The 27790-nt window shown below is 35.8% G+C and overlaps 1 protein-coding gene across 4 annotated transcripts; it reads left to right on the top strand.

Moving 5' to 3' along the window:
* Nucleotides 1–971: 971 nt before the first annotated feature.
* On the top strand, nucleotides 972–25029 carry prkcq (protein kinase C, theta). Of its 4 annotated transcripts, none has more exons than XM_041254723.1 (19): nucleotides 972–1105; nucleotides 2001–2079; nucleotides 5393–5535; nucleotides 8441–8640; nucleotides 9012–9072; nucleotides 10220–10382; nucleotides 11027–11058; nucleotides 11142–11227; nucleotides 11622–11751; nucleotides 11874–11983; nucleotides 13407–13527; nucleotides 13883–14034; nucleotides 14927–15100; nucleotides 15469–15560; nucleotides 16154–16216; nucleotides 17102–17240; nucleotides 17430–17618; nucleotides 17962–18090; nucleotides 20142–25026. In XM_041254723.1, exons 3-19 carry the CDS (start codon nucleotides 5418–5420, stop codon nucleotides 20319–20321), a joined length of 2139 nt encoding a protein of 712 aa, XP_041110657.1. In that variant the 5' UTR covers nucleotides 972–1105; nucleotides 2001–2079; nucleotides 5393–5417; the 3' UTR covers nucleotides 20322–25026. The 4 variants fall into 4 exon arrangements, with proteins under 4 accessions (XP_041110657.1, XP_041110656.1, XP_041110659.1 ...); XM_041254722.1 differs by having other exon boundaries at nucleotides 1381–2079; XM_041254725.1 differs by lacking the exons at nucleotides 972–1105; nucleotides 2001–2079; nucleotides 5393–5535 and having other exon boundaries at nucleotides 8524–8606; nucleotides 20142–25029.
* The last annotated feature ends 2761 nt before the right edge of the window (nucleotides 25030–27790 follow it).

Below are 27790 nucleotides of genomic sequence, written 5' to 3'. Positions count from 1 at the left end.
GAAAATCAGGGTTATTCCACCAAATATTGATTTCTGAACTCTTCCTAAGTTAAATCATTAGTATTGTGTTGTTTAAAAATGAATATGAACTTATTTTCTTTGCATTATTCGAGGTCTGACAACACTGCATCTTTTTTGTTATTTTGACCAGTTGTCATTTTCTGCAAATAAATGCTCTAAATGACAATATTTTTATTTGGAATTTGGGAGAAATGTTGTCAGTAGTTTATAGAATAAAACAAAAATGTTCATTTTACCCAAACACATACCTATAAATAGTAAAACCAGAGAAACTGATAATTTTGCAGTGGTCTCTTAATTTTTTCCAGAGCTGTGTATATATATATATATATATATATATATATATATATATATATATATATATATATATATATATATATATATATATATATATATATATTACATATTATAATTTTCCCCTTAACAGTGTGGTGTATGGTGTGTAGATAAGTGGAAAAAATCCTCATTTAAATGCATGAAACTATGAAGCAGTGACACGACAAAATGTGAAAAAAGTTCAAGGAGGTGTAGACTTTCTACAGGCACTGTATAATATTGCACAATTTTTTGTTATCCTGATGCAGACAGCGTTTTGTGTCATTGCTTTGGTGTTTAAATAAATAAAAAATAATCTGAACCAGGCAAATAAACTCATCATTGAATTAACAAACTGAACTGGTTTAGGAAACAGTTTGGCGCATGGCAGATATAAAGATATTGGCACACAGAGTGTCACATATTATAGCCTATTGGACCAAACTGCTGTGTTTTCTAAAATTGTTTAATAACTAGCAAAACAAATATTCTTTCTCCAGTTTCTTGAACCGTCCCTACCCGCCCCCTACCCCTCCGCCCCCAACAGCTAAAGCGCCACTTAAACAGAGAGGCGTGGTTATATTCAATATATGGTGGGCGTAAATTCATAGAGCAAGTACAGGGATAGTATCATTCTTAGCCGATCCTGTCTGTGTATGTCGTGAGCATTTAAACAAAATAAAAACTCTGCAACGACATTCATAAGGGTGACCCTTTTTGTGATATGATAGAATAGCTCTCTCTTATTTTATACGCATCAGATCCAAAGGTAAGATTTTTTGCTCTATTCTCTACACGGCTAACTTTAAAAAGTTTGTTGGTTTATTTATTGCGCGTTTAGGTTGCTGGTAATAATAATAATAATAATAATAATAATAATAATAATAATAATAATAATAATGCAGTACATAAGCAAAAAAAAGAAGATAAAAAAAAAAGTTTATATACAACCGAACTGCATATCTCTGTTTAGCTGACTGCCGGCGATGTGTATTTTTTTTAAGGATATGGCTATATTGTTTAAATGTTAACGTTATATTTCAGCGTTTTAAAAGAAGGCTACAGGTGGCAATGTATTGATATGTTTATTGAAAATAAGATCCTGGAAGAGACCTGTGAGGCTACTGCACACAAAAAGAAGATATGTATTAACTATGTATTTATCAGCTAGATGTAGAGTTCTGTGGTGATACAGAAAGAAAACGCAGTCTCAATTTAGCAAGTACCTTTGGTAAAAATGTATAAATAAGAAATCGATTAAGCCACTGTAACTGACAGTAACATGGAAAATTGTAAACATGGCATTAAAAGAACAGTATATACTGAAAAACGGAGATCAGGGAAAGGTTTTATTTATTTATTTATTTTTTAGGAGTTGGTAGTCAATATAGAGTTTCGTGCTTGTATTTAGAGCAGGCTCCTTTAGTGTCATTAAAGCACGGTTAATTTTATATGAAAGTATTTGGATCTACAGTACAGTATCGAAAATCCTCTTCGGTTCACTATCTTTGTCGAACTGAAACAGAAGCAAGTTCAATTTGACTCTTTTTTTGTATATAGAGAAAGTACAATTTAAATTATACAATCCTTGAATTATAGGGTTTAGTTGGATAGCACACCTGCTGTAAAGTCTTCAAATTGTTTGCATTTATAATTTTTTTTAGGTACGGTATTAGATTTGACAGTACCACTGAACCATCAAACTGTAATATCTGGCACAATTTACCGGCCCCAAGATACCAGGTAAGGTTTCCTATGAAAAAGTGTTAGTTGAGATATTAATTGTTAGTGTTTATAGATACATTTCTCATTTTGTTTATTTATTTCATTTTAACATTGCAACGATCCAGCTGTAGTTTGTATTTTCATCTTCAGCCATTGCTTGAGTGAAGTGCTGCATCTCTCTTCCCATTTTACGGCATCTTAAATATCAGCAACTGTTTGATTTGATTCAAACTGGAAAGCTGCGAACATTTTCACATCAGCTTTACATTTAGTAGTTGTTCGAGGTTATTTATGAGTACATACATACTATAATACTGTGCATTATACAATACTATAATACTGTGCATCATACAATACTGTGATACTGTGCATCATATAGTACTGTGATACTGTGCATCATACAATACTGTGATACTGTGCATCATACAATACTGTGATACTGTGCATCATACAATACTGTGATACTGTGCATCATACAATACTGTGATACTGTGCATCATACAATACTGTGATACTGTGCATCATACAATACTGTGATACTGTGCATCATACAAAACTTTAATACTGTGATACTGTGCATCATACAATACTATAATACTATGCATCACTCACCTTTTAGAGTACAGTAATAATTATTTTGTGTGGGTTCTTCGTTGAAACATCATTAAAACCTCTAATTGTGGCTTCATACATGATTCTCCTGATCAAGTTCGATTGTGGGTATTGTAAAAAACATAATGAGTTTGTTTCATACCTCAAAAACGATATGAGGTAACAATTTCATGCAGGATTATAGTAACCCTTTATCCTAAATGTATTTGTGACCATGATGTTGACCTAATATGGCTGTCATGTCCATATTAGGTCAATGTCATGGTCACTTTGTGTGACTAGCTCTCAGCCAGCCCAGTGTCTACAATTTGTATTCTATGATTCCCTCAGTAAAGCTCCATTACAGGTCAATGATACAGATCCTGCTCACATACAAGTTTTGCTTTATGTGTACAAAGCGTTCAACCTAACATGACATTCTTCTTAGAATATGCCTGCAGGGATGCTTTGTTTTATATTCAAATCCTATTTTAATGCATTGGAATAACCTTATCATCACATGGCTATATGGATTGTTTTTTTTATAACACAGTTCCATTTTGTGGAAAACGTTATGTACAGAGTTCTATCATTCTTTGAAGTTCAAAAGCCACCTTTATCGGGGTGGTAGGGATCAAATGTGGTGTGTGTTTCTCATCCAGTGCAAGAGGCATTCCATTTCTGTGCCATAGCTCCTCCTATCCTCTTTGAAGACATAAGGTACTGTACCTTTAAACAAAAACCATAGAACACATAAAATCCTGAGGAACAACTTGTAAACCTTTCTCATAATCCCTGCAATAAATATGTAGACTAAAGCCCTTTAAAAATTAGATTTGTATGGCATTTTTTTTTAAGTGAAGACATATGAAAAAGCCATTTGATTGTGTTCTTTTTCTTAATATACAATATGTTTATAAAAACAATTAGCTAAATATAATATAAGCAAGTCTAAATAATAAGACTAAAATGGGTAGCATCTGTTACATAAACATACTAGCACATGTGCTTCTATTGTTTGTCTAATACATTGACATGCAAACCCCAGTATTAGCTTTTTCCTATTTAAAAACTCTGTCATCAAAGGGTGGAAGCACTGAGGCACAATTTTAAAGCTATACAGTATCTACCTCAAAAACTGTATGGAATATTTTGCTCCGGTAAAGGGAAACTTTCACTATGCTCGAAGGAAGTGCAGGATATCCAGGTACTGTAATAGGAATCATTTTCTAGCATAGAGAAAGTGCAGTTTACAGTTTACAGGAAAGTGCATGTTATCCAGGTAACAGAAATATGTTTACTAGCCCAAGATAAATTAAATGTTTCTTCAAATTGAGAAAATGTCAGCTTTAACAGTACGGGGGATAACCACATTTTGAGTAAACATTTCTTTTTTTTTTTTTTTTGTAAAAATATTACACAGTGGGTCTATTAGGTAGATCAACCAATTTAATTGCCTGTACAAAAAAAATATATCAGGAAAGTTAATATTTTAATTACTTAAATAACATTATTTAAATCTGACACTGTTTAGATCACTTGACAAGACCACATTATGTTTAAGGAATCTAAGTTAAAGACAGAAATGTGGGTTTTCGTCTTTTGATCCAGGTCAACGTTGTGTAATTTACTGTATGTTCATAGAGGAGAGCCCACCTGTGTGCTTTTTAAAAGTAAACAAAGAACAGCCAATGTGGTTAGCATTCAGAGCCTACAGGAAGTGCTGGGTTAGCGTACAAGTTATCACAGTAACAACATAGATGGTATATGATGCAACACAGCCTTAAAATCCATAATGTCTATGAAGGGCATATTGTTAGCTATCAATTGATATGAAAACTTTTAGTTTTATCCAGAAGTGTAATTTTTCAAGCCAATTGTACAGTATGCCAAAAACAAGGCCTTTTTATTGAGTCGTCCCTATAACGGAAGCAGTGTGTTCATGGGGGATGCAGGTGAATTATATACTATTTTTACCTCCAGTAGAAACAGTGTACTGAGTGTTTTATAAGACATTTTATGGCTCCCCTGTCCTTTGGGTCATTTAAGATACTGTACAATACCTCAACGCCTGTCAGCATAGCAGTCAAGAAAAGCTCAAGAAGCCCTCTGTTTATGTTAACACTTTGGCAGATAAAAAGTGCAGACTTGACTTTGCATTAGTTTCAGGAAACCTAAAAGCTTCCACTACTAGAAATCATGCAAATGAGGGTTTCAATTGAAGAGGCTCAGTTATGACTTGAGTCGTGACTTTTCAAGGCTCAGCATTAAGCAGTGCCCACCTTCCCCAGACTGGTAACTATTACCCTTGGGCAGGTAAAATAAAAAAGATAAACTAACCTGCCCTATTTGGCAGGAAAAGTTAGCCAACAAAGTATATGTTTTAGTTGTTTTTTCTCTAAGAATGCCAAGAAGTTTTAGAATTGAACAGAATTTTACAATTTTTTACATTATTGCAAGTTATTACATTATCCGGTGATTATTACATTATAGAAAATAAATTATTACATTATAGAATATTATTATATTATCGGTTAGTTATTGCATTAGTGCTTGTTACAGAACTCATTTTTCAACCAGCTACCCCCACCGTTGGTTTACCCATAGAAAAGGAAACTGTCACTGTCTATTCTGCTGAGTGTTTTTTTCCAAATGTTTACTGTTAGTTAAAGATAAGATGTAAGCTATAAAAAGAAGTATTTCCAAGTGTATGCTCACAATGCTGTTGACTTGCATGCAGGGTGTAGAGGCTTGAAGCTACAGAGATGTCTCCTTTTCTTCGAATTGGCTTCTCAAACTTTGAGGGAGGACCCCCTGAAGTGACCCAGCGGGAGGAGTTTCATCCTTACTGTGCTGTTTACATGAAAGAAGCTGTTAAAACAGGTAGGAAATTGAAGGAGCAAGGCTACTGCATGTGGCTAAGGTGTTTTTATTAGGAGTTGGCTATGAATTATTCACTGGAGACCCCTAAGTGAAAACAACTGAAAACACATTTTACAATCTAAGAAGAAACTGCTGTGATCGCTAGGACTTGAAGTCATTTTACATCATTCACCGGAGACCACTAGTGACACGTTTGTTTCAGGGTGATGTTAGATTTTGTATCTCCTCACATTGAAAAAGCTTTATAATGGGTTCAACCTAGACTAGCTTATTGCAGTCAGCCTTGTGTATCAGTCCATTTAAGCACTCTGATGGTGGCGGTATGGATGCTTAAGTTACTTGAACTGGAATAATTATTATTAGGTATAATCTTTCACTACTATGCAGATGACATGAGATAAAAGGCAGATATGGTGTCTTAGTCTTAATGAGGCATGAATGAGTGCAAACCTTCTAAAAATAAACCCCAAAAAAGCCACTATTGGTGGGTTCTTACAAAGTCAAGTGTGAGAATATTGGGGCTTCTTCTGGACCCTGATTTGTGTTTTAATTCCCATGTTATATCTGTCACAAAATATCCCTTTTTATCATTTGAGGCATACCAGAATAAACAATTATTACTTCTTGCATATATTATTATTATTATTATTATTATTATTATTATTATTATTATTATTATTATACTGCTTAAATCCAAATCCTTGCACCTTTTGAGTTTAGAATTTTGTTTAAAGTTATGATTAGTTCCTATAGACCCTTAGTGGTCTTCAATGTTGTTCTCTTCAAGATTCCCTATCTTCCCAGCTGGTCTTCAGGATCACAGAATGCTGATCTATTGTTGATTCTAAAGAGTTGTCTAAAATCAGCTGTGGCAAGAACTTTTAGTTGTTATCTTATGGAATTTAAACCCAGTTGAAATCTGGAAAGACAACAAATGAGTATTTTAAATGTATGAGTGTTCTTGTTGATTATAGTCACAAGTTTTTTAGTGATCTGATTAGATTTTTTTTTATTTAATGTAGTCTTGGATGCCTTGGCAAAAGTGTGTACAGTAGTGTCTGCATGTTGGAACAGATAACACTTTGGCTAAGAGAACTCCCTTGTGGTGAAACTGATTTTTCCCATTGTAAATCCTCCGGCTAAAGGAACATGAACTTTGCTTGAAAGAAAACTATTTTGGCACCTATAGTAGTTCATTCACAACTGATACAATACTGTTTTGTGACCGGATATTCATCAAACTTAAATTCAAATGGCTTATTCAATCTTTTCAAAAGTGACTTGTCATCACGAGAGTGTCTTTAGGCAAGTTTAGAATTCTGATTTCCACGAGTGAAAGTCACCGAGCAATTTGGTGTTTCCCATTCTGGTGAGTTGCTTCACCATTCTGTTAAATAATTTTGTGCGTGTCTTAAATATTTCTCCTATACATATATTCAAAATGAATTTAGAGCTGCTGCTGCATTTTTTCATGTGTAAAGGGGTGCTGTGTTAATTTAGTTTGACAGTTAAGGATGCTACACGCCAGACGTGATGCAGCAAGAGGAACTGCACAGCGATGCATCAAAATGACTAGAAGCTATACTTTTGTAAAGTATCTTTCATACCATACGTGGTTTGACATGCCACAACTAGGGTATTGAGCAATCAGAAAACAGCTTCAATGCACATGGTCCAGCAGGGTGAAGCAGCATCCAAAATGATGGAGGAAACAATAATACTTTCCATTGAAAAAATCCCCAGAGCTTTATGACAAAGGTCATCACAATTATAAAGATACAGATTTGAAAGATAATGTATGGGATTCCGTTTCGAAGGCACTGGATAAGCCTGATGTATATGACTTATTGCCATATGTGTTGAAATACCGTCAGAGAAGACACTCATAATTTCATGTTGACGAATATGTACCTCTCTTGATCATAGTTTTGTCAATAGCAATTTTGTACAGCTGTATAGATCTGGCAGTTTTCAAACTTGTCCAATCGCCTCTGTGTCGATTCTGGTGTGTACGGTCATGTCGTTGTGAAAATGTCTCGTCGCCAATTTGTCTTACTTATTATGTTCATTTCATATATTGATGCATGTGCATCATGAAAAGTAATAAATATTTATTTATTTATTGATTCATATTGTGTCTGGTGGTCAACTCCGTCTAGAGAGCACTTTGCTTGCTTCCCGAGGGATGTTCTGTTAGCCATAGATGACTGTATTGTATTATATTCATCATCATATTTAAGTTCACAGATGGTGGGTTCATAAATTATTATTATTATTATTATTATTATTAGCAGACATCCTTATCCAGGGCGACTTACAATTGTTACAAAATATCACAGTACAAAATATCACATTAGAGTCTGATATTACAGAGTATAATATTACAGATAAGAGCTGTTGTGAAATATACTGGGCATGGATGAGTAAGATTATGCTTACAGTATAACTGTTTGGGAATCATGCCCATGACTTACAATGAAAAGGACATGTGATAAAGGAATATTCTTGTCTTGTGACCAAACCTCTAACAGTTATGTTATGCTGTTTAGAATTGCAAAAAGTCACAGTTACAGTACATTGGTTCTTATTGAAGATGTGAGTTATATGGCCTTGTTTACACAAGTCAACACAAATATCTGTCACTGTTGTTTCCATTACCAGAAATGCAATGTATTCCACCTGATTGCATAAAAGACGTTTGTGGGTTCCCTATTGGCACACCAGTGGCTCACCTAGTATAGTCAACACTGCTCGGTAACTTTCTGTTTTGAATCCCAGTCACATAAAGTTGCTGATGTATGCTTTTTCTCTTCTCATAAGCAGCAATTGTGTGGTTTGTTTTAACTTGTGGAAACTGGAGTGCATTTGAAACAGATTTTTTGGGTGTCTTCTTTATCTATAACAGAGAAAGGACAGATCTATAAGCAACAGAAGCCGACGATGTACCCTCCCTGGGACACTACCTTTGATGCGCACATTAATGAAGGCCGGATTATGCACATTGTGGTGAAGGACAAAACCATGGAACTGCATTCGGAGACCACAGTGGAGCTGAACAGCATGGCAGCAAGGTGCATGCAGAATAATGGGAAGGTGGAGGCCATGGTGAGAGTGTGTGAGAGTTTTATACTTCAAACCTCCAAGCTCCAAACTTCCAGCTGAATAGTGATGGAATTCATTTAAAGCAGGGTTTGTTTGTTCGTTTGCTTGTTTTTAACATATCGCTTTTGAGACCTCCATGTGAAACATCGGTAATATCAGTCCTTTAACAAAGTGTTTCAGATCTGCTCTCCTGACCATCGTGAACAATCTTGCTGCTTGAAGATTCAGCTGTCATATATAACAGAATACAGTCATGTATGGGGTACATATGTGCATGATTTCTCATCCATCTCATTTTTTGTGACTATCATTTATATTTAATAAGCATTGTAAAGTATGCTTCTCTTAGCCCTGTCTCTTGTTTTCAAATCTAGCTAGAACTAACACCATATGGACGAATGTTGATGAATGCCAGGTACTTTCTGGAACAGAGTGGTAAGTTATAAAATCGATTGTTTTTCACCTGATTCTGGTAAGACTGAATGCCAATACAGTCAATGTATTCAACTAGTAAATGCCCTGCATGTTAACAGCATATTTTTTTCCAGTTTAATGAACAGTATATGTTTTAGAGTGAAATATATTTAATATAACTATAATTAGCTGTCCTATGTTCATTATCAAATCCTGTGGCATAAAATTTGTATTAAAAAATACTGTATTTGCAGCTATAAAGCAGCTAAACTGTCTGTTTCATTGTGTTAGAGCACATTTAAACTGTCATTCATAAATTGTATTTTTACTGACATAGCGTAAACACTTCTAAGTATTTAATTTACATGGTTTTGTTCCTATTAATGTAATGGTATCTTCAGTTTGTCAGGATATTGGCAGCTGTCTATAGTCCTTTAATCCCCCCACACTCTCCACACATGTTGAAGAAATGCAGTCACATTATTAATATCACAGCTATGTAGCTATTGCAGCTGTCTGTGAGACATTTGAAGAACTGCTAGTCAGTCATTCCTTGTACTGCATCACAGCAGCCAGTCGAATGCTGTCCTGTGCTATTGGACTTAAGCAAGAAGCTGCATCAGCTGTGCTGAGTAACAAACACAAGGGGATGTATGTTGTAGAATGTGTGTGGGCTGAACTGTACACCACTGGTCAGTGATTTGTCTGGGACAGCCTCTCCTCGAAACAGTTCAACTGCAATATTTGTAGTTTACACTTCTAAAAATACATTGAACGACTTCAGTTGATCTGGAAAAAAGTAGCTTGAAAACCAAACAATATGAGACCCTGTATGTTACGCAATGTAACGTAAAGTATCACAGGTTGAGGCTAAGGTTGAGATAGCTGTGTGTGTGTGTGTGTGTGTGTGTGTGTGTGTGTGTGTGTGTGTGTGTGTGTGTGTGTGTATTCATTAATTAAATTTTTTTTACCATAGTGAAAGTGCTTAAAGTTATTTCATTTTCTGGTCACCCAGAAGCTTGGTGCTCGCATGTTATATGCTTTTGTCTATTAAATGGGGCTGTTGAAATCCTAAACCATGTTTCTCAAGCTGTATTTTACCAGTGTGGTTGTTCTTCAGGCAGCCCTGTGTTTAGCATTTCACCCCTGTATGTTTTTTCTTTCCTAGATGCTAAAGGTCAGTCTGAGACTGAGAGTGAGGGATTCTTCACATTGCACCAGCGCAGGGGGGCCATCAAGCAGGCCAAGGTGCACAAAATCAGGTTTCACGAGTTCATCGCCACCTTCTTTCCTCAACCTACATTCTGCTCAGTTTGCCACGAGTTTGTTTGGTAAGGTACCATACCTTTTTAACATTTAAATACAAATTAATACATACATCACCTTGAGCGCTATTATATCAATGTAATACAGTGTTTTGGTGACAGCAGAATTTGAAAAAAAAAAACATGCTGACTGATAAAGAATTATCCACATGTGGACCTGCTCTTATTTGCTGAAATCAAAGTAATCTTAATCAAAATTAATTGACATAAGTCACCACTGTGTGTAGTACAAATTATAAACTAGATACAGTCAGGTTATATATGATAGGGCAAAGAGTCTGAGGTGCCATATCATTACTGCTTCCCATCTACAGCACATAAGTTATGAGGTGTCCTTGCAAATTAATTAACAAAAAGATGACAATGGCTTTTGCTATAGTTTTCAAGTTAACAGCCCAATGAGCAATGTGTTAGTGATGCAAGCCTGCGTTCATTTGTTCATGTGTTACAGCAGCTTTGGTTTTATTTGTGTTTCTAAATAAAATGATATGATTCTGAACTGATTTTATTCCTTGAACCTCAACAAGCACCTTGGTTACACTCCAGCATCCACTGCTAGTGCTGTATAAAGACATAGGTAACATCAAGAATGAAACAGCCAATGATAAACTCAGAAATGTGTAATAATGTGTATGAATTGTTTTTTTCAGGGGTCTAAACAAACAAGGCTACCAGTGCAGACGTGAGTAGATTATTTTAAATTAATATACTTCTTAACATAAAAAAGAAGTTTAAGTAGCTGTATTTATTATTTTTTTATTACAGAGTGCCATGCTGCTATTCATAAAAAATGCAAAGACAAGGTGATAGCCAGATGCACAGGGACTGCAATCGACAGCAAAGAAACAATGGTATGCATTACCAAATAGTAGAATTGTTCAAAATAATTTATCGTTTTTATCTGTGGGGGGGAATGGTGGAGGGGGTCTAGAAGATCCAGAGAGAGAGTGAGTTCTGTTTCATTGTGGACGGGTTTGTGGCTTACTTATTGCCAAAATGGATCCCCGTCCCCCCTTCGAAAAGTTACTGGAATATGCCTTACAAATGTGAGCTGTGTTTTGTAGTGGCGTGTTCATGTATGACATTGCTTTTACTGACGCATACATTGGCTTTGATTTATTTTATTTTTTTTTAAATCAACTGTAAAGTTATATTTTTTACTGAATCCTTTACATTTGTGGATGCATTTTATTTCTGTGTGTGCTATTCTGAATATTTTCCATTTTTCCATTTTATTTTTCTTAGATGCACAAAGAGAGGTTTAAAATCGACATGCCTCATAGGTTTAAAGTCTATAACTACAAGAGCCCGACATTTTGTGAACACTGTGGAACGCTTTTGTGGGGGCTTGCAAAACAAGGGCTGAAGTGTGAAGGTGAATGCTTCCTTTTTCCAGCGCATTTTTGACACATTTTATCAGTATTCTGCCATTGGTTTCTTATTTACCAGGGAACAGACATGCAGCTAGATAACACCCCCTTCCTTTGTGCTTTATAGAATGTGGAATGAACATTCACCACAAGTGTCAGAAGAAAGTGGCAAACCTGTGTGGAGTCAATCAGAAGCTTATGGCAGAAGCACTAGCTGTGATTGAGAGTGCACAGCAGGTATGCATTGAGCCCAACCTATTCTGTATCTTAGGACACGAGCGAGAACTGTGTGTACCTGAAAATTTCATATACATTTTAATAATAAACTAAAACAAAGCAATGGCGTGCCATTTTAATGACCAATATGGTAATTTACAGACACAATGTGAAAACCATCACACACTGTATGAACTAAAGAAGTTATCTTATATTGGCAGTGGTCCTTGTGAGACTAATGACAATAATGCTGCGTTATTAAAAGCCATTAATGTTTTCCTGGGATATCTCTATGCTATAATGTACAATAGTATTCAAGACCACTTTTATCTTTTTGTAAACTTGCCGCGTCACAAACTTTTTGAACCTAGACAAGCCTCTAGATTCTCCAACTGGCTGTCAGTGTAGTGCTGATGATGTACTGTGGTGTAAGAATGTGCTTTGCTATTCACCATCGTTATAGAGATGCTGAGCAGTACAGAGATTGAGGTCATATTAGTGATATCACTTATCAATTTGTGTCAGAGCCACTAGGGCAGACAAGAAACAAATGTAGCAAATGTTATAGCTGTATTTACTATCCTATTCAGTTTCAGTCTGATCAACAAGGTGGAAATGCAGACACAGGCTAACAATGAATGTGACCCGTAATATACACTGTTCAGGAAATGTATGGAATTACATGAGAGAACATTATTAGAGTCTTATCATTATTAGAGTCATATCATTATTAGAGTCGTATCATTATTAGAATTGTAACATTAGTAGAGTCATATTGTTATTAGTCGTATCATTATTAGAATTGTAACATTATTAGAGTCGTATCATTATTAGAATTGTATCATTATTAGAATTGTATCATTATTAGAATTGTATCATTATTAGAATTGTATCATTGTTAGAGTTGTATCATTATTAGAGTCGTATCATTATTAGAGTTGTATCATTATTAGAATTGTATCATTATTAGAATTGTATCATTATTAGAGTCGTATCATTATTAGAGTTGTATCATTATTAGAATTGTATCATTATTAGAGTCGTATCATTATTAGAATTGTATCATTATTAGAATTGTATCATTATTAGAGTCGTATCATTATTAGAATTGTAACATTATTAGAATTGTATCATTATTAGAGTCATATCATTATTAGTATTGTGTTCCCCTACACCTACTATTTCTAGTGTGGATGGCATTTGGTTGTGGCTTTGATAAACACAGTAACTGAAGTATCTCGATGCACTGCAGGATGTTTGTGACTGCAACAGGCAAATGTGCCAGCTGTACAGAACTGAATGTATTTCACTTCCAGTTCCACACAGCCTGACTAATTAAGTGCCAGTGCCCTAGAAGAGTCTACTGCAGCAACTAGGCTTGATCTTAGTTTTCAACAACACTGCCTTGGTATAAATTAAAAAGTGATTTTTCTTTTTTATCAAGGCCAGGTGTCAGCGTGACAGCGAGTATATCCCCAGGGAGGGGCCTGTTGACATCAGTGTACCAGGTATCCTCAGAGGGCCATCAGGTGTTTTGCAAGCACCCCAGGAGCCTGTAAAGAAAGGTAATACTGCACAAATACATATCTACACCTACTGTAGCTACATATAGGTGTTGAAGTTCTGGCCCATGTTTTACAGCAGCACATCTATATTATAGATATTATATTATAGATCAAAAAAATGTAAAGCTCTGTCCCAAATATGTTTTGACTTTTGCAAATCTCTATTAAAGTTGTCTTGTATAAAGGGCTGTGAGTCTCCACTGTCCTCTTTTTGTAGAACTAATTGTAGTTTTCAGCCAAGACATTTCTCTGTTGAATGCTACCATCAGATGATGCATGCTGCTCAAATGTATTCACGTGTTTTTGGTGGGTTTGGTGGGTTTTTAACCCTGCTGTTTGTTTTTTCTTCTTCCAGAAGTCCAGGGGATTGCATGGGAGTGTCCCATAGAGAAAAAAATGCCTGAACCAGAGTGTCCAACATACGCAGTGCCAAGGAAAGAGATGCATAAATATACCATTGACGATTTTATCCTACACAAGATGCTAGGAAAGGGCAGCTTTGGAAAGGTAATTATTTAAGCACTGTCAGAGTCTTCTTGTCAGAGCTGTTCTTTTAGTAACACTTACAAGGCATTGTGTATTAATCTTAATGTAAAGGAAAACAAGAGTTTTATATGCAAATTCCTAATTAACGCACATGCTTTTACTTATTAACCTATTTAATTGCACAGCTAAACAGGGTCTCCATTGCACCACACTATCCAACAATGTTGTGGCATAAGTAATATATAATGAGAAATGCATTTGTTCATCATTCCATTTTCAATATATATATATATAATGCAACAGACATGAAACTCAAAATTATCCTTACCTAGAAAAGATATAAGAAAGGAGGTTCAAATATGAAATACAATGTGCAGTGCTGAACATCTGATTTAGTGTGCAGTACTATAATTCAGAATAGTGAGGATAGTTTGTTGAGTTTTAGTTTGTATTTAAAAAAATAAAGGGGAAATATAAAATAACAATAATAATTCCTACAGAGTTGCCCCTTGCTGATACAAACACCGTTATGCCGTCCTTTCTGATATGAGACACAATGTATGCCCCCTAATAATATCCAGTTAAGTGTGACGCTAGGTCACTTTTAGTTGCATGATCCAAAGAAACACACTGGAAATATACTGACACCAAAGGCAGGATGAAAGTAAATGGAAGAACAGGAACAAGTAGCCTGCTTAAATCAACACAATATGAAAACCATCACATAGTCTATGAACTAAAGAAGCTCACTATAATGGCAGTGGTCTTTGTGAGGCAAATGACCATGATGCTCCTGCTTTTGAGCATATTGACACCATTATCTGGTCAATTTTGTGAGGCAAGCATGAGGTCCAAATGTGTGTGTCGCAGAACTTGAGATAAAGTCTTAACTGTTTCTTATTTAACATCGCAGGTGTTTCTTGCAGAACTGAAGTCAAAAAATCAATTCTTTGCAGTGAAAGCGCTGAAGAAAGACGTCGTGCTGATGGACGATGATGTGGAATGTACCATGGTGGAGAAGAGGGTTCTCTCTCTGGCATGGGAACATCCCTTTCTGACACACCTGCACTGCACATTCCAAACCAAGGTTGGTTCTTTGGTAGAAATACTCTGTACAGTATCATTTTTTCCTTTAAGTAGCTTATTCATTGAGTTAATACTGTGCTACTAACTCCAGCCCTCCATATAGACAGCAAAAGAAGTTAGTAAAAATACATGTGTATTCTTCTCTGAGACTTCTGAACTGAATATGTATTAGATTGGATTTAATATTTTGTTAGCTCGCTGCCATTTTAACATTAATTCACTTTGAATACTGTGTTCTTTCTTAGTTGCAGTAATTGGTATGCAAGATGGCACTGAAACATTTCATTATTTCTTGAGGATATTGATCCTGCAGGATTTAGCGTAGTGTAATTAAATGTTAAGCAGCTAGCCAATCTGTTCCTTTAACAGGAAAACCTTTTCTTTGTGATGGAGTATTTGAATGGAGGGGACCTCATGTTTCACATACAGAACTGTCATAAATTTGAGATACCACGAGCTAGGTAAGGAGCTCATGTGTTTTTTAATTTGCATTGTCTTGTTCAGCTTGTGTTTAACAGGGAGTCAGCTATATTCAATTAGTCCAAATGGGATCGAAATTTCAGTAGTGTTTCAATATTAAAGTTATGAAAATCACCAGGAATTCAACAGTGTGAATTTGTTAGATTACTTCTGTCTGTTAAACATAAAAAAAATTAAAAAAAAACTGAAGAAAAAACTTCAATGATTTAAATTGTATAAAGATCCGCTGCAGTTTAGTCCTGGTTCACTAATCACCTGGACTATAGCTGCTGACATATTTTCACTACTGTACTGCACAGCTTTCAGAGAAAATCTACAGGTTTTATTTAAATTCCACATTTGTTTCTCTCTAAATAAGGTACTTCCACCAAAAGTCCTTTGGTTAGACCCAAGCGTGCTGGTGGAAAACTCAATAGTTTTGTGTGGGAACTACTTCAGGGGTAATCCCCCAGATAATTGGAAATTGAGATGGTTTTTAAAAAGAAATTGTTGAACACAGGAGGCAGCCACTGTTTATTTCAGGTTCAGCCTTTCTCATTTCTGCCCTAACCTTTTACTTTATTTTTTGTTTCAGATTTTATGCTGCAGAAATTGTTTGTGGTCTCCAGTTTCTCCATTCAAAAGGCATAGTATACAGGTACAGTAGTCTAGTGAATTAGGGTGACCACCCATACCTAATTGGGCGGGATCGTCCCGAAATGTAAAGATCAAGTCCTGGTTCCGGGCTTAATGCCTCCGGGACGTCATTTGTCCCGAATCTGTAGACCCAGTGCAATCTTACAGTTTAGCGCCACAGTCAAACCATAGCATATCAGTTTATAGCGCATCATAGCACCAACGCTGCCGCATTATTTTGCAATGCCCGACATTCGCTCACTCGCCATTTAAAACAAACAGAAACAATTATGTTTTTATCCAGGTGCGTTCCCAGAAATCTTTCACATGGTACGCACAACTGAACCACACCGACATCTCATCCCTGTCATGCCGATAACGACTCTGCATCACCATGCTGTAAATTGTCTCAGTCAGAGTGCTGCATTTCTGTTCTTTCCTGAGTTTCCCTTTTTGAAAACGAATAAACACAGTGCGCTGCCATTGACACAGAACAACAACTACTGTGACACCAAAATAGTCCACAACAATAAAAGCTACAAAGAAACCTATTTGAAATACCGACTTAAAGGAAAAACTAGCTCAAAAATATTTTTCGCTGGTTCCATTTCTAATCATTACTCTATGTAAATAGTGTCCCGTTTTTGCGTTTTGAAAAGGTGCTAATGTGAATATGTATACAACTTGCATTCTTTGACTGAATATTCAACTATTGTATTGGAAAACTATAGGTTTATGATTCAATGTGGTACACATTTTTTGTTTTCAATAAGATATAGTTGCACATATAGATATGACTTGCAGATTAAAAGGTAGCACTGTAGCACCGCAATCATTATAAGTACCTATTGCTTCAATGTGCTTCAGTGATGGTTGTCATAAAATACTCCGTCTCACTGTTATTCAGGGACCTGAAGTTAGACAATGTGCTTTTAGACAAGGATGGACACATAAAGATAGCTGACTTCGGGATGTGTAAAGAAAACATGTACGAAGAAGCACGGACCTGCACCTTCTGTGGAACCCCAGACTACATTGCCCCTGAGGTAAAACTTAAACAGAGCTGCTTCACTGCTTTACAGGGTACCAGGCCAGTCATGGTTTTTGGTACTCATGAAACAAGTAGACTTGCTGTTTGATTCTCCAAGTTTAGGTTTTTTTTATATGTATGTCTGTCAAAGACATTGTATAACACTTTTGTGCTTTGCTTGTTGTGTTTTGCCTGTTTCGTGTAGATTCTTTTAGGACAGAAATATGGGAGCTCAGTAGACTGGTGGTCATTTGGAGTCCTGCTGTATGAAATGCTGATTGGTCAGTCACCTTTCCATGGCAACGATGAGGAAGAACTGTTTCAGTCAATCCGCACTGACGACCCTTTCTACCCACGATGGCTCCCTAAGGATGCCAGAGAGATTCTAATCAAGGTACAAAATGAGAGGATACCAAGTGTTTTTATGTTGTGTTACTGGTTAATTAATATATAGTAACATATTTATAAACTAATACAAAGTATAATGGAATAAAACTTGGTCTCATTTGCTTTAGAATTAGGTTGCCATGTCTTAACTAACTGTTAAAGATTAACATGCCAGTGAGCTATCTATTAACTTTTAATAAACTAAAACAGTGCCCTTGAGCAGATTTAATAAAAAAAAAAAAAAAAAAAGTTCTTGCCCACCCTTATTTTGTATTCAGTCTTATTGTAATTTGTCTGCTGTGTTGTATTTGCATAATGAAGACACATTGACAAACTCACCCTGTTTGCAGTTATTTGTGAGAGAGCCTGAGCAGAGACTGGGAGTGAAGGGATCCATTCGCCAGCATGCGTTTTTCAGAGAAATCAACTGGCAAGCACTTGAAAACAGGGAAATCGAACCTCTTTTCAAACCCAGAGTGGTAAGCTTCTAGATATTTCCACAGACATTAAAGAAGCAAGGCCGACACATATCTCCAATGCATTTCTGCCATTCTTGAATTATCTGCTATTTTTGTAAAGAGGTCAAATCGCCTGTTGATTTTATAAAACTAAAACCAAACAACCAAGTTACGTATTTCCTGTTCTCTTAAGCACTTTCAATGTGTTTTGTATCACCTTTTTGTAACATTACAGTGATTTGTTTTCCTTTCAAAAAATAGGAGTTAATTAAATTGAAACATTAAAAAAAAAAAAGGCCAGAAGCGTGTTAACCAATATGGCTTACGGTTTAGGAAAGGCCGAATCCTGTGTTTACATTTTCTTCAGTGGTAGAAACTCCCATGAACTTGAGCTAGGGAATCACTTTCTTTATCAGTAGGGTACCCAGGTCTCTCTGAGGTAAAACATCAAAAGCCAAAGTCAGTACAGGAGCTCAGGTAATCAGTTTGATGTCTTTGAAGAGTGATTTATCTATTCAGGGATACCGTGATTATTAGTCAACAAGTAGAGGTGTCCCACTCCCAAGCATCACAACCAGACCGGGTTGGTTAAGGCTGATTAGCTCAATAGCATACAGAGATATTGTAAAATTATTCAAGGTACAATTTTCTGAAAGTAAAACAAAAACAAAACATTTGAAAATGTCTCATAAACTACAGTCCTGGGTATTTTTTTAGTCAAAATCAGCTTTAAAAAAAACACTCCTAAAGTATTATGAATAGGGCTCTATAATGCATGTTAGATGTTTGTGTGGTCATATGAGAATAGGCATTAATGTACTCTGGTAGGTGTCTGTGTTACAATCAAAAGGGTTTGCCTGAACACCATTTATATTTAAAATCCTGGTCTTTAAAAGCAGTCTGTGACATTTATCAGGATAAGGTCATTGCAGACCCAGCAGGACATTGAATTAATTATTTACTTCTGCAAAGAGGCTTGCTCAGCAGGTAGTGAGTTTTCCTCTAGAACAGAAGGTCAGATATTTCAGCCCTGTCTGTGTACAGTATAACTTTTAGAATCTTCACTAACACATAGGGTGGCGAGTGGTGATAAAAAAGCTGACCCGCAGCGTTTGTATACCACTGGCATTTTAGTTTTGGTTTTCTTGCTTGTTTGGTAACTTGTATTCCCTTTTTCTGGGTCAGCATGAACTGGGTCAATATATAATTTCACTTCTTCACCACTTGTATTGCCTTGTAGAACATCTTCAGCTTCCGCTCACAATGCTGCAATGCCAAAAGCTACTGTCTGAAAAAAGGTTTTTTTTTTTTTTTTTTCTATTTCAAAAATATCTGTAGCTGTAAGGGACTTTTCTTTAGCCCAAAATATCAAGCAGTGTGGCATGTGCATGTTTTTTAATTTTTTTTAATTTTATTTTACTGAGACATTACTCTCTTCAGCCTAGAAACAAAATGTAGCACAAAATGTAGATACAAATCACTGACAAGAGTTCTAGATGCTTGGAATAGTGTAAAATCTGAAGCACTTACATTTAGTAAGAAAGAAAGAAAAAAAAAGCACAGGCAAGGCACAGCTCCATGTTAATGAATGTTCACTCACGGTTTTCAGGTACAGTAGAATTGAACATAGTTGCATGCTTTGTTTTGTGAAGCGTAAAATCACATTTATTTAAACGCAACATTCAGTTGAGAACTGTAATCTCTAAACTAAAAATGTTGGATTTTGTTTAACAATTATAACCCTATCCACACATTACAAATAGTTCCTATGCACTGTGTAATCCTCAAATCAGACACACATAGTCATAAGCAAAGCAGAAGCTAGGGTCACATTTATGTAATCCAATGATTACGATCCGTCTCTTTGAGGATGTGACATCTTAATTCTTTAAAGGTGTAGGGGACATTGAAGTGATTACTGAAAAAAACAAAAAAAATCTACATTGAATCTGGGTTCCGCTCTAGATTTTGTTTAACTTATATCTGAGAAAGTGTTTGAAACAGATGCACAGATGTACCAGAGGTTTGTGCAGATCGGCTGTGCTTGCTGACTTGTCGCATTTGGTTTTCAGAGATCCCCAGATGACTGCAGTAATTTTGATACAGAATTCTTAAATGAGAAGCCGAAACTCTCTTGTGCAGATAGAACCCTCATCAACAGTGTGGATCAAACCATGTTCAGCAACTTCTCCTTTGTAAACCCAAAGGTGGATAGGCTTAAGGTTCAATGTACTCCTGGATTACCTGAATAAGACATTTCTGACCACAGATGCAATAGTTGGACTAAGTATACTTGCATCTTCACAGGGTTTGTATTTGATCATCTATTCTTGCTATTTAAGTATGTTGTGTTTGCTGAGAAACTGTATATCGCAAGGCCATATCTTGACAGGGAGCTATTTTGCTTTAATGAAGTATCTTGATGTTTACAGCTCAACAGTTGAAGAATACCTCATTGTTAAGCAGAGAACTAGGAAAGGGGATATCCTGAAAGGAACAGACACTGCAGATAGAATTTTTGTGTCCCTGTCGTGCCGCAGTAGAAATTGCACTTTTACATGGTTCTGTTAAAATCTTGGTTAGAGCATTTTACAAACACACAACATCAAGAGGAAGCGCTCAGTTACAGCATGTATTGGACGGGAAATCAGAAATCTGTAGCAGCTGGGGAGTTAATAACTAAGTGTGCTGTCAGTTTCAGAAACAGTGTTGTCAAATCCCAATCGTCTGTACATATGTATATAACAAATTACAAGTGACAATAACAAAATAATAACTGAGATTCTGCACTATCATGCAGGCATTTTAGGTCTTATTTATGCCAGTATTTCTGAGTGGAAAACTGAAAAAAATGCATATTTATAATATATGAAGTTGAAACTGTAAAGCATGTGAAAGGCACATTATATATTATTAACATTCTCCTGGCAATCAAAACTCTTACAGAATCTCTATACACTATACTACACTATACTAATATACTTTGTTTTGAGGCACCTTGGGTAACACTGTTTATAGGTTATGGATTAAGAGTTGATATATTTACATTTTCAGATAATATATGGCTTGGTTTGTGATAGCAGCTTTTATCTCATAAGTGAAAAATGGCCTAATAACACACAAGTGACTTTTTTTTTCTATCACTTGAAAAAGTAAACGAAGACTAAACTCAAAGACAAAGGAGCTGCTTTTATAGCATCACTATGGTAACCAGTCTTTATCTTCACTGTGATTTGTCATACGACTGTCCCTCAAATGGAAAAACGTTCTGCACACCTGGTCTAAGCAGAAAATAGCTTTTTTTTTCTTTAATCTTAAATATTCTTATAAAACTAGTCCTCTTGTGCATTGCTGATGCTGTTAATGATTAACTGATAGCACAGATTACTGAAAACATTATTTGTATGGAATGGAATGTTAATGTAGTTATGTTGTACAACTAGTTACCGTATATATTTGGCAGCTGTGTACATGGTATATGTAACACCCCTCAGTCTAATTAGTACTACCAGTCCCACCAGTCGTGTTATGTGTCCAGACAAAATATAAACTAAATGTATCATGTATGTATATTGTAAAACATGTTCTTGGGTTATTACCGTTCTGTAGGACTGCATTTATAAAGACTGTTTACCTCTTTGGTACACAAACAATATTAGTCACGCTTCAGAACCTCTTTTCAATAAGAACAGGGCTTTGTCAGCCATGTTTTTAAGAGCAGGGAAGAGTAATGAATTCCCAGGTTCATATTATTCTTCAGTTATCTAAATAATACAGCAAATAAATGTAGTAGACTAAAGGTGCAGATAAACTAAAGGTTATGCACACTGATACGTATATACCTGTAACCATTGTGTTTATGAGTGTGATTCATTGTTTAGTTATAAAGATATAAATCCTATGATATACGTCCTATGATCATTTTAAAAAATATGTCCAAATGTGAGAAATAATGGAAAGAATTAATAATATGTTATACCTGCAGAAATAAATAAAAAAAAAAGTAATCATGCTAATCGTGATATTTTGTTTCTGATTGCATGGCAATTAAATTGCTTTGCACATTAGGCTGTGCTCCCCTCATCACTAAAAGATACTGCAATCAGCCCATTCTTAGAACTGTAGGGTAAGAGGTTCAGAGATCTATGTCTAAAGACTAGAGCTCTATCTTAACTGCCTTTACTATAAAGCTGGTAGAAAGGTGTTGGTCTGGGTTTAAACCATGCCACAGTACAAAGACAACCGTCCCTACATTCTGATGCTGGTTGTGACCCCCTGCAAATGAAAATGGAAATAGGTTTGGCAGCGATGGGGCTAAAACCCCACCATTGAAATCCATATGCAGACTGTAATCAGGTTAATAGATTGGTGAGTAGACTATAGAATTGGCAGTATAAGGACGATGTAAGAATATAGCTGGTTGAGTGTTTGCTCTAAGATGCTGTTTAAAGTGCCAACCCTATTGACCACAGCATCCTGCAGAAAAGACTCAAGACGTTGCCCTCTAAATTTTAGATATTTTTTCTCTCAGGGGCCTCAGTTTATTCCTGGAGGCTGCTTATCTACCACTAACACTGATTTGCGCTCATGTTCTCTGAGGCTCTATTTTAGGTCTGCTACTTTGGGCCTAACATTTAAATGCTGACATTTTGGACCTGGTAATTCTGCATGTTTCATAAATGCTGCATCTGAACTATAAACATGCCTTAATGGCATAATACAGCAGCTGCACCATATGTTTTGTCTGCACAATGCAGTTCTCTTATACACAGCGTTCATATTATATTGAAGACATTGATTCCACCTCTCATTTGAATATCAATAACTGAATTAACAAAATAAACTAATACTGTATTTGTATATTTCAAAAGGGGAATAACACATCTTGATTTTCTATGATCTTTGGGTATTATTCTTTAAGGAAGCGTCACTCAGATTACTTTCTCAAATGAAGGTTACCTTAGTCACAAGAGCCTCTTGTGGTATACTGGATGTGACATCATAAGCGTGAAGTGCTTTTCCTGTGGTAAACCCCTTATCAAGGGGAGAGGCTGGAAATGAGTTAAAAATACAAGTGGTGCTACATAATATGACAAGATTATTATTATTTTCCACTACCCTTACTTTGCTGTTATGCAAAATAACTTCCATCAGTTCCCAAACAGTGCTTGAATGTTGGGCATGTTGTTTAGGTATCTCCTTGAGTAGAGTGGACTGCTGTCTCTTACACACACCTCTCCTGCCTTCAACCACTGCCAGGCCAGCTCATTGTTCAAAGCTATTGTTAAAAGCAGTAGCCAGAATGAAAACCACACAGTAAGATTTTCTGGTATATGACATATACAATTAGTAGTAGTCCATTTTAACTATATTTCACTAAACAGTTAAATCGACACGTTAAGCCAAATCTTAAAGACACATTGTGTATGTAGGCCTATTGCCATTAACATTATGAAAGCGGGGTAGTCATTACATACGTGTATAATCTTTGAAACATTACTACACAAGTACAATAATCTATAACATATGTCAACAAACTACTTTTTCAAAGGCATTATTAACTTTTTATATACAGTTATCAGGTGATATCAGAGAATTGTATTGAAGCTAATTAAAAAGTTAGTTATAACACTGTTTTTTTTTTGTTGTTTTGTTGAGTCCAACAGCAGTCTGTTACCATTTCCTACATTCTAGTGCCCCCAAGTGGTTTCTAGCTATACTAAACATACAGGGTTATTATGAATTTCAGTTCAGTATTAAATTGTATTTTGCATTTTCATTATCCTTAAATTCTTCAAACTGTTTCTTTTTCACTGCACCCTGATTTGATGCAGTCATCTCAGTTTTCAGTACAATAAACGTTATATGCAAAAACGCAGGGGACTGTTTGTGAAGTACAATGTATTACATCATTTTCAGAAGGGCACCAGAACATAAATGCTTTATGAAAATGTACTATTTTCAGAATTGCGCAGGATGAAAATACAGCTTTTTCCAAAATTGAATTTTCACACTTTTGGTGATGTTATGACAGCTCAGAAAAGGGATCATTCTTGATTTCTGAGTTGTTGTTGCCATGGAAACAGTTTCTTTGTAGCTGCAGCACACCACCAGTAATCAGTTACAGTATGGTAGCATGAGGATTACATTTATAAAGTGGTTTGTTGTCAGAAGATTACACACTGTAACCTTTTCTCATTTAGGATCTGCACATTCTCCAAGAACAAGTGCCTGTCCTTGTGAACATAATTACATTTACACTGTAGTATTTAGGAATTAGAATAACGTTTTTGCACTCAGCACACTGAGGTGCACCGTGCTTTCAAAATACCCTGAAAAAAATGAATTGCTTGGACAGTAGAAATATAAGGGCCTGTGCCTGTTATCAGGACATCCCATTGTTTGACCAACAAAGTGTCTCGAGGGAAGTTAGTCATTAATATTTTAGTCTTGATAACCCTCTCTTACTGTCTTGTCACCGTGTCTGTCACTATTTTTTTTTTTTAATTCTAGCACAGCTTGAGATATTTAGCCATCCAATGCTGATATTGGTTGAAGTTTACTATTAGCACTGGACAGCTCCATGTACAAAGTTGTCTTAATAACAATTTGGGACTTGGGCAACATCCAGTGCTGACAGAGGATATGTGCCTCAGTCTAATGTTGACATTGTATGGTACATTGCCTAAAGTTTGCATCATTTACTAGTTAAATCATGGCGTTATCATTACTTATTACACAATGAATACACAACCTATTTATAGTAAAACTACTCAGCTTTATTTAGATGAATCGGTCAATGGGGATACATGTTTTCTTGGTGCATTTTGTAAACTGATGCAGACCACGTATCATCCAATGTCAGAATTGGACCAGGGCAGTGGATTATGACTGAAATCCCAAATTGCCATAAATTTGTGATTTGTTCAGAGTATTGATCTGTTGCATACAAAAAAATGTATTGTGCAGTTTTTTTCTTTTTTATGCTTTTGATACATTTCATCAAAAATATGTAATAAACCTTTGAATAACAAATACTGAGATTACTGTAAATGTTTTACACTTCTTATATAATTATGATATCGTAGCTTGGTTTCTATTAGCACACAACTTGTACAAGAGAAAAGTGTAAGGTACTGCACGCAGGAAATAAAAATGTACATTATAAATATCATATGGGAGATACTGAAATTGGAGAAGGAATCTATGAAAAAGACCTAGGAGTTTTTGTTGACTCAGAAATGTCTTCATCTAGACAATGTGGGGAAGCTATAAAAAAGGCTAACAAGATGCTCGGATACATTGTGAAAAGTGTTGAATTTAAATCAAGGGAAGTAATGTTAAAACTGTACAATGCACTAGTAAGACCTCATCTTGAATATTGTGTTCAGTTCTGGTCACCTCGCTATAAAAAAGATATTGCTGCTCTAGAAAGAGTGCAGAGAAGAGCGACCAGAATTATTCCGGGTTTAAAAGGCATGTCATATGCAGACAGGCTAAAAGAATTGAATCTGTTCAGTCTTGAACAAAGAAGACTACGCGGCGACCTAATTCAAGCATTCAAAATTCTAAAAGGTATTGACAATGTCGACCCAAGGGACTTTTTCAACCTGATAAAAGAAACAAGGACCAGGGGTCACAAATGGAGATTAGACAAAGGGGCATTCAGAACAGAAAATAGGAGGCACTTTCTTACACAGAGAATCGGGAGGGTCTGGAATCAACTCCCCAATAATGTTGTTGAAGCTGACACCCTGGGATCCTTCAAGAAGCTGCGTGATGACATTCTGGGATCAATAAACTACTAACAACCAAACGAGCAAGATAGGCCGAATGGCCTCCTCTCATTTGTAAACTTTCTTATGTTCTTATGTTCTTAAGTCTATTGTAAATAGTAATAATTACTATTATTCATGCTGATAATCCCATTTGAAACAGGGACACTGTCTGCATCCTTTCACGTGACGGGTTCGTTCTAACCTTGTGAATGATACAGCAGGAACGAGCTAAGTGGATTAGCATTCTAATGAAATTGTTACTGATATGACTGAGGACTGAATGGGCTGCTATAGATGGTAAGCGCCTGCCCAATGAATCGGCCTTTACACACTTTAGCCACAAGAGGGCGCTCTTTCCTGACAGATCGCAATTAAGACGATGACTCATCTATGTTTTCCCGTTGTATGGGAGCAATGAAATAATACATATCGAGTAAAGAGTAGTACTTTACATTGTCATATATGTTTAAATTTGAATTTAGGATGCAGGACAAGAGTCCCAGATACTTTACTACATTACAAAAGTGTTGGTAAACCGCTGGCCTACTAAGCATATAACATTCTAGTTGACTTTTTTTACATCCAATATATAGGATGTCATCCTTTTCTGGAACTTATCAGATTAAAGAAGTTTTAGGTGGAATGAAACTGAGCCCTTAATCTCCCACACCCTGCCAGTGTATCTGAGCCCTGTCCTGAAAATACCCTCAAGTCATAGCAAAACAAGCAGCAATTACTAAGGCAAGCGATTGATCTGTGTGGTGTGGGAGCAGTACACTAAAATAACTATTTTAAGTAGGCAGAAGTTACCACATAATTGGGTGACTGTACAGGTCATTTTGAAAAAAATAGAATAGATAGAATTGTAGAATTAGTCACTGTATTGTTTTTTTTTTTTTGTTTGTTTTTTTTTTTGTTTGTTTTTGTTTTTTTTTTTTTTGGGTTTTTTTTTTTTGTTATTTTCTGGGTGTGAAATACTATCATAAGTATAATTATTGCAGATGTACAAAAAACGTCTTTAAATATCTGCTTCCTGTGTTTACTGAAAAAAAAAACAGTGATCTGCTTTTTATTTCTCTTTCGTCTCCTCGGTTATAATCTTAAAGATTAAATAACTACTGTTCAATTTAGCTGAGGGATGTAGTTGACAGCAGGCAGTAAGGTTATGTCTCTACAGCTAAATCTTTAGCAGGAATGGACCGTCAACATTGTTTGCTTTTTCATAGAGTGTGTCAACTATGGGAATATATTGTAAACAGGCAATAACGGAATTCTATTTAGGCGACTGTGGGACCATTTTATTAGTCATTGTTGTCAGCTATTATTTTTTGTAACAAAGCGGTATTCACGCAAGGCTATTCTACAATAACTCGAAGACACGGTGAACTTGAACTTGTATGGCCATGACAGGACCAGTAATCCAAAAAAGTACCGAGTGTTTTATCCTTTACAGGAGTGACAGAGTACAAAAAATAATGTAGTTATTAAGAAGGACTGTCTCTAATGTTCATTGAAACAAAACAGTAAATGCTTTGAGCCTTAATTAAGTAAAACCACCGTTTCTCTAACAGCACATTAGTGAATGATACTCTGTTATTTGATTTGCAGTAAATTAGGATGGTCTGTGGTCAAAAACAAATAATAAAAATGTTAATGAAGTCAGTATCGCTACACCAAAAAACAGACACTAACAGAATCTGAGATGAAAAAATTGCTGATTTGCATTAGGAAAATAATTTATGTATTTCCAGACACACATATTCAATTTCAAGTCCAAGGAGACACTGAAGCCTAGTGGCTATGGTGCCTGCTTGGTTTCTGACTAGTTGTGTGATATGGGGACAACTTACTCTTTTTGCCTCAATCTCACCCAGTTACATAAGGAACAAACAGGGAACCACCAGGGACAAAATATATCTCAGCTGGGTTATGCTGGGTCATTT

The sequence above is a fragment of the Polyodon spathula genome, chromosome 7 (assembly GCF_017654505.1).
Source record: "Polyodon spathula isolate WHYD16114869_AA chromosome 7, ASM1765450v1, whole genome shotgun sequence".
Lineage (NCBI taxonomy): Eukaryota > Metazoa > Chordata > Actinopteri > Acipenseriformes > Polyodontidae > Polyodon > Polyodon spathula.
The sequence above is the reverse complement of the archived record's forward strand: the minus strand, read 5'-3'. Positions and strand labels throughout refer to the sequence as shown.

Coding starts and splice junctions, on each gene's coding strand:
- prkcq (XM_041254723.1), top strand. CDS start 5,418: ATGTCTCCTTTTCTTCGAATTGGCTTCTCAAACTTTGAGGGAGGACCC. Junction 5,536..8,440: donor GAAAGAAGCTGTTAAAACAG/GTAGGAAATTGA, acceptor TATCTATAACAG/AGAAAGGACAGATCTATAAG. Junction 15,561..16,153: donor TTTGAGATACCACGAGCTAG/GTAAGGAGCTCA, acceptor TTTTTGTTTCAG/ATTTTATGCTGCAGAAATTG.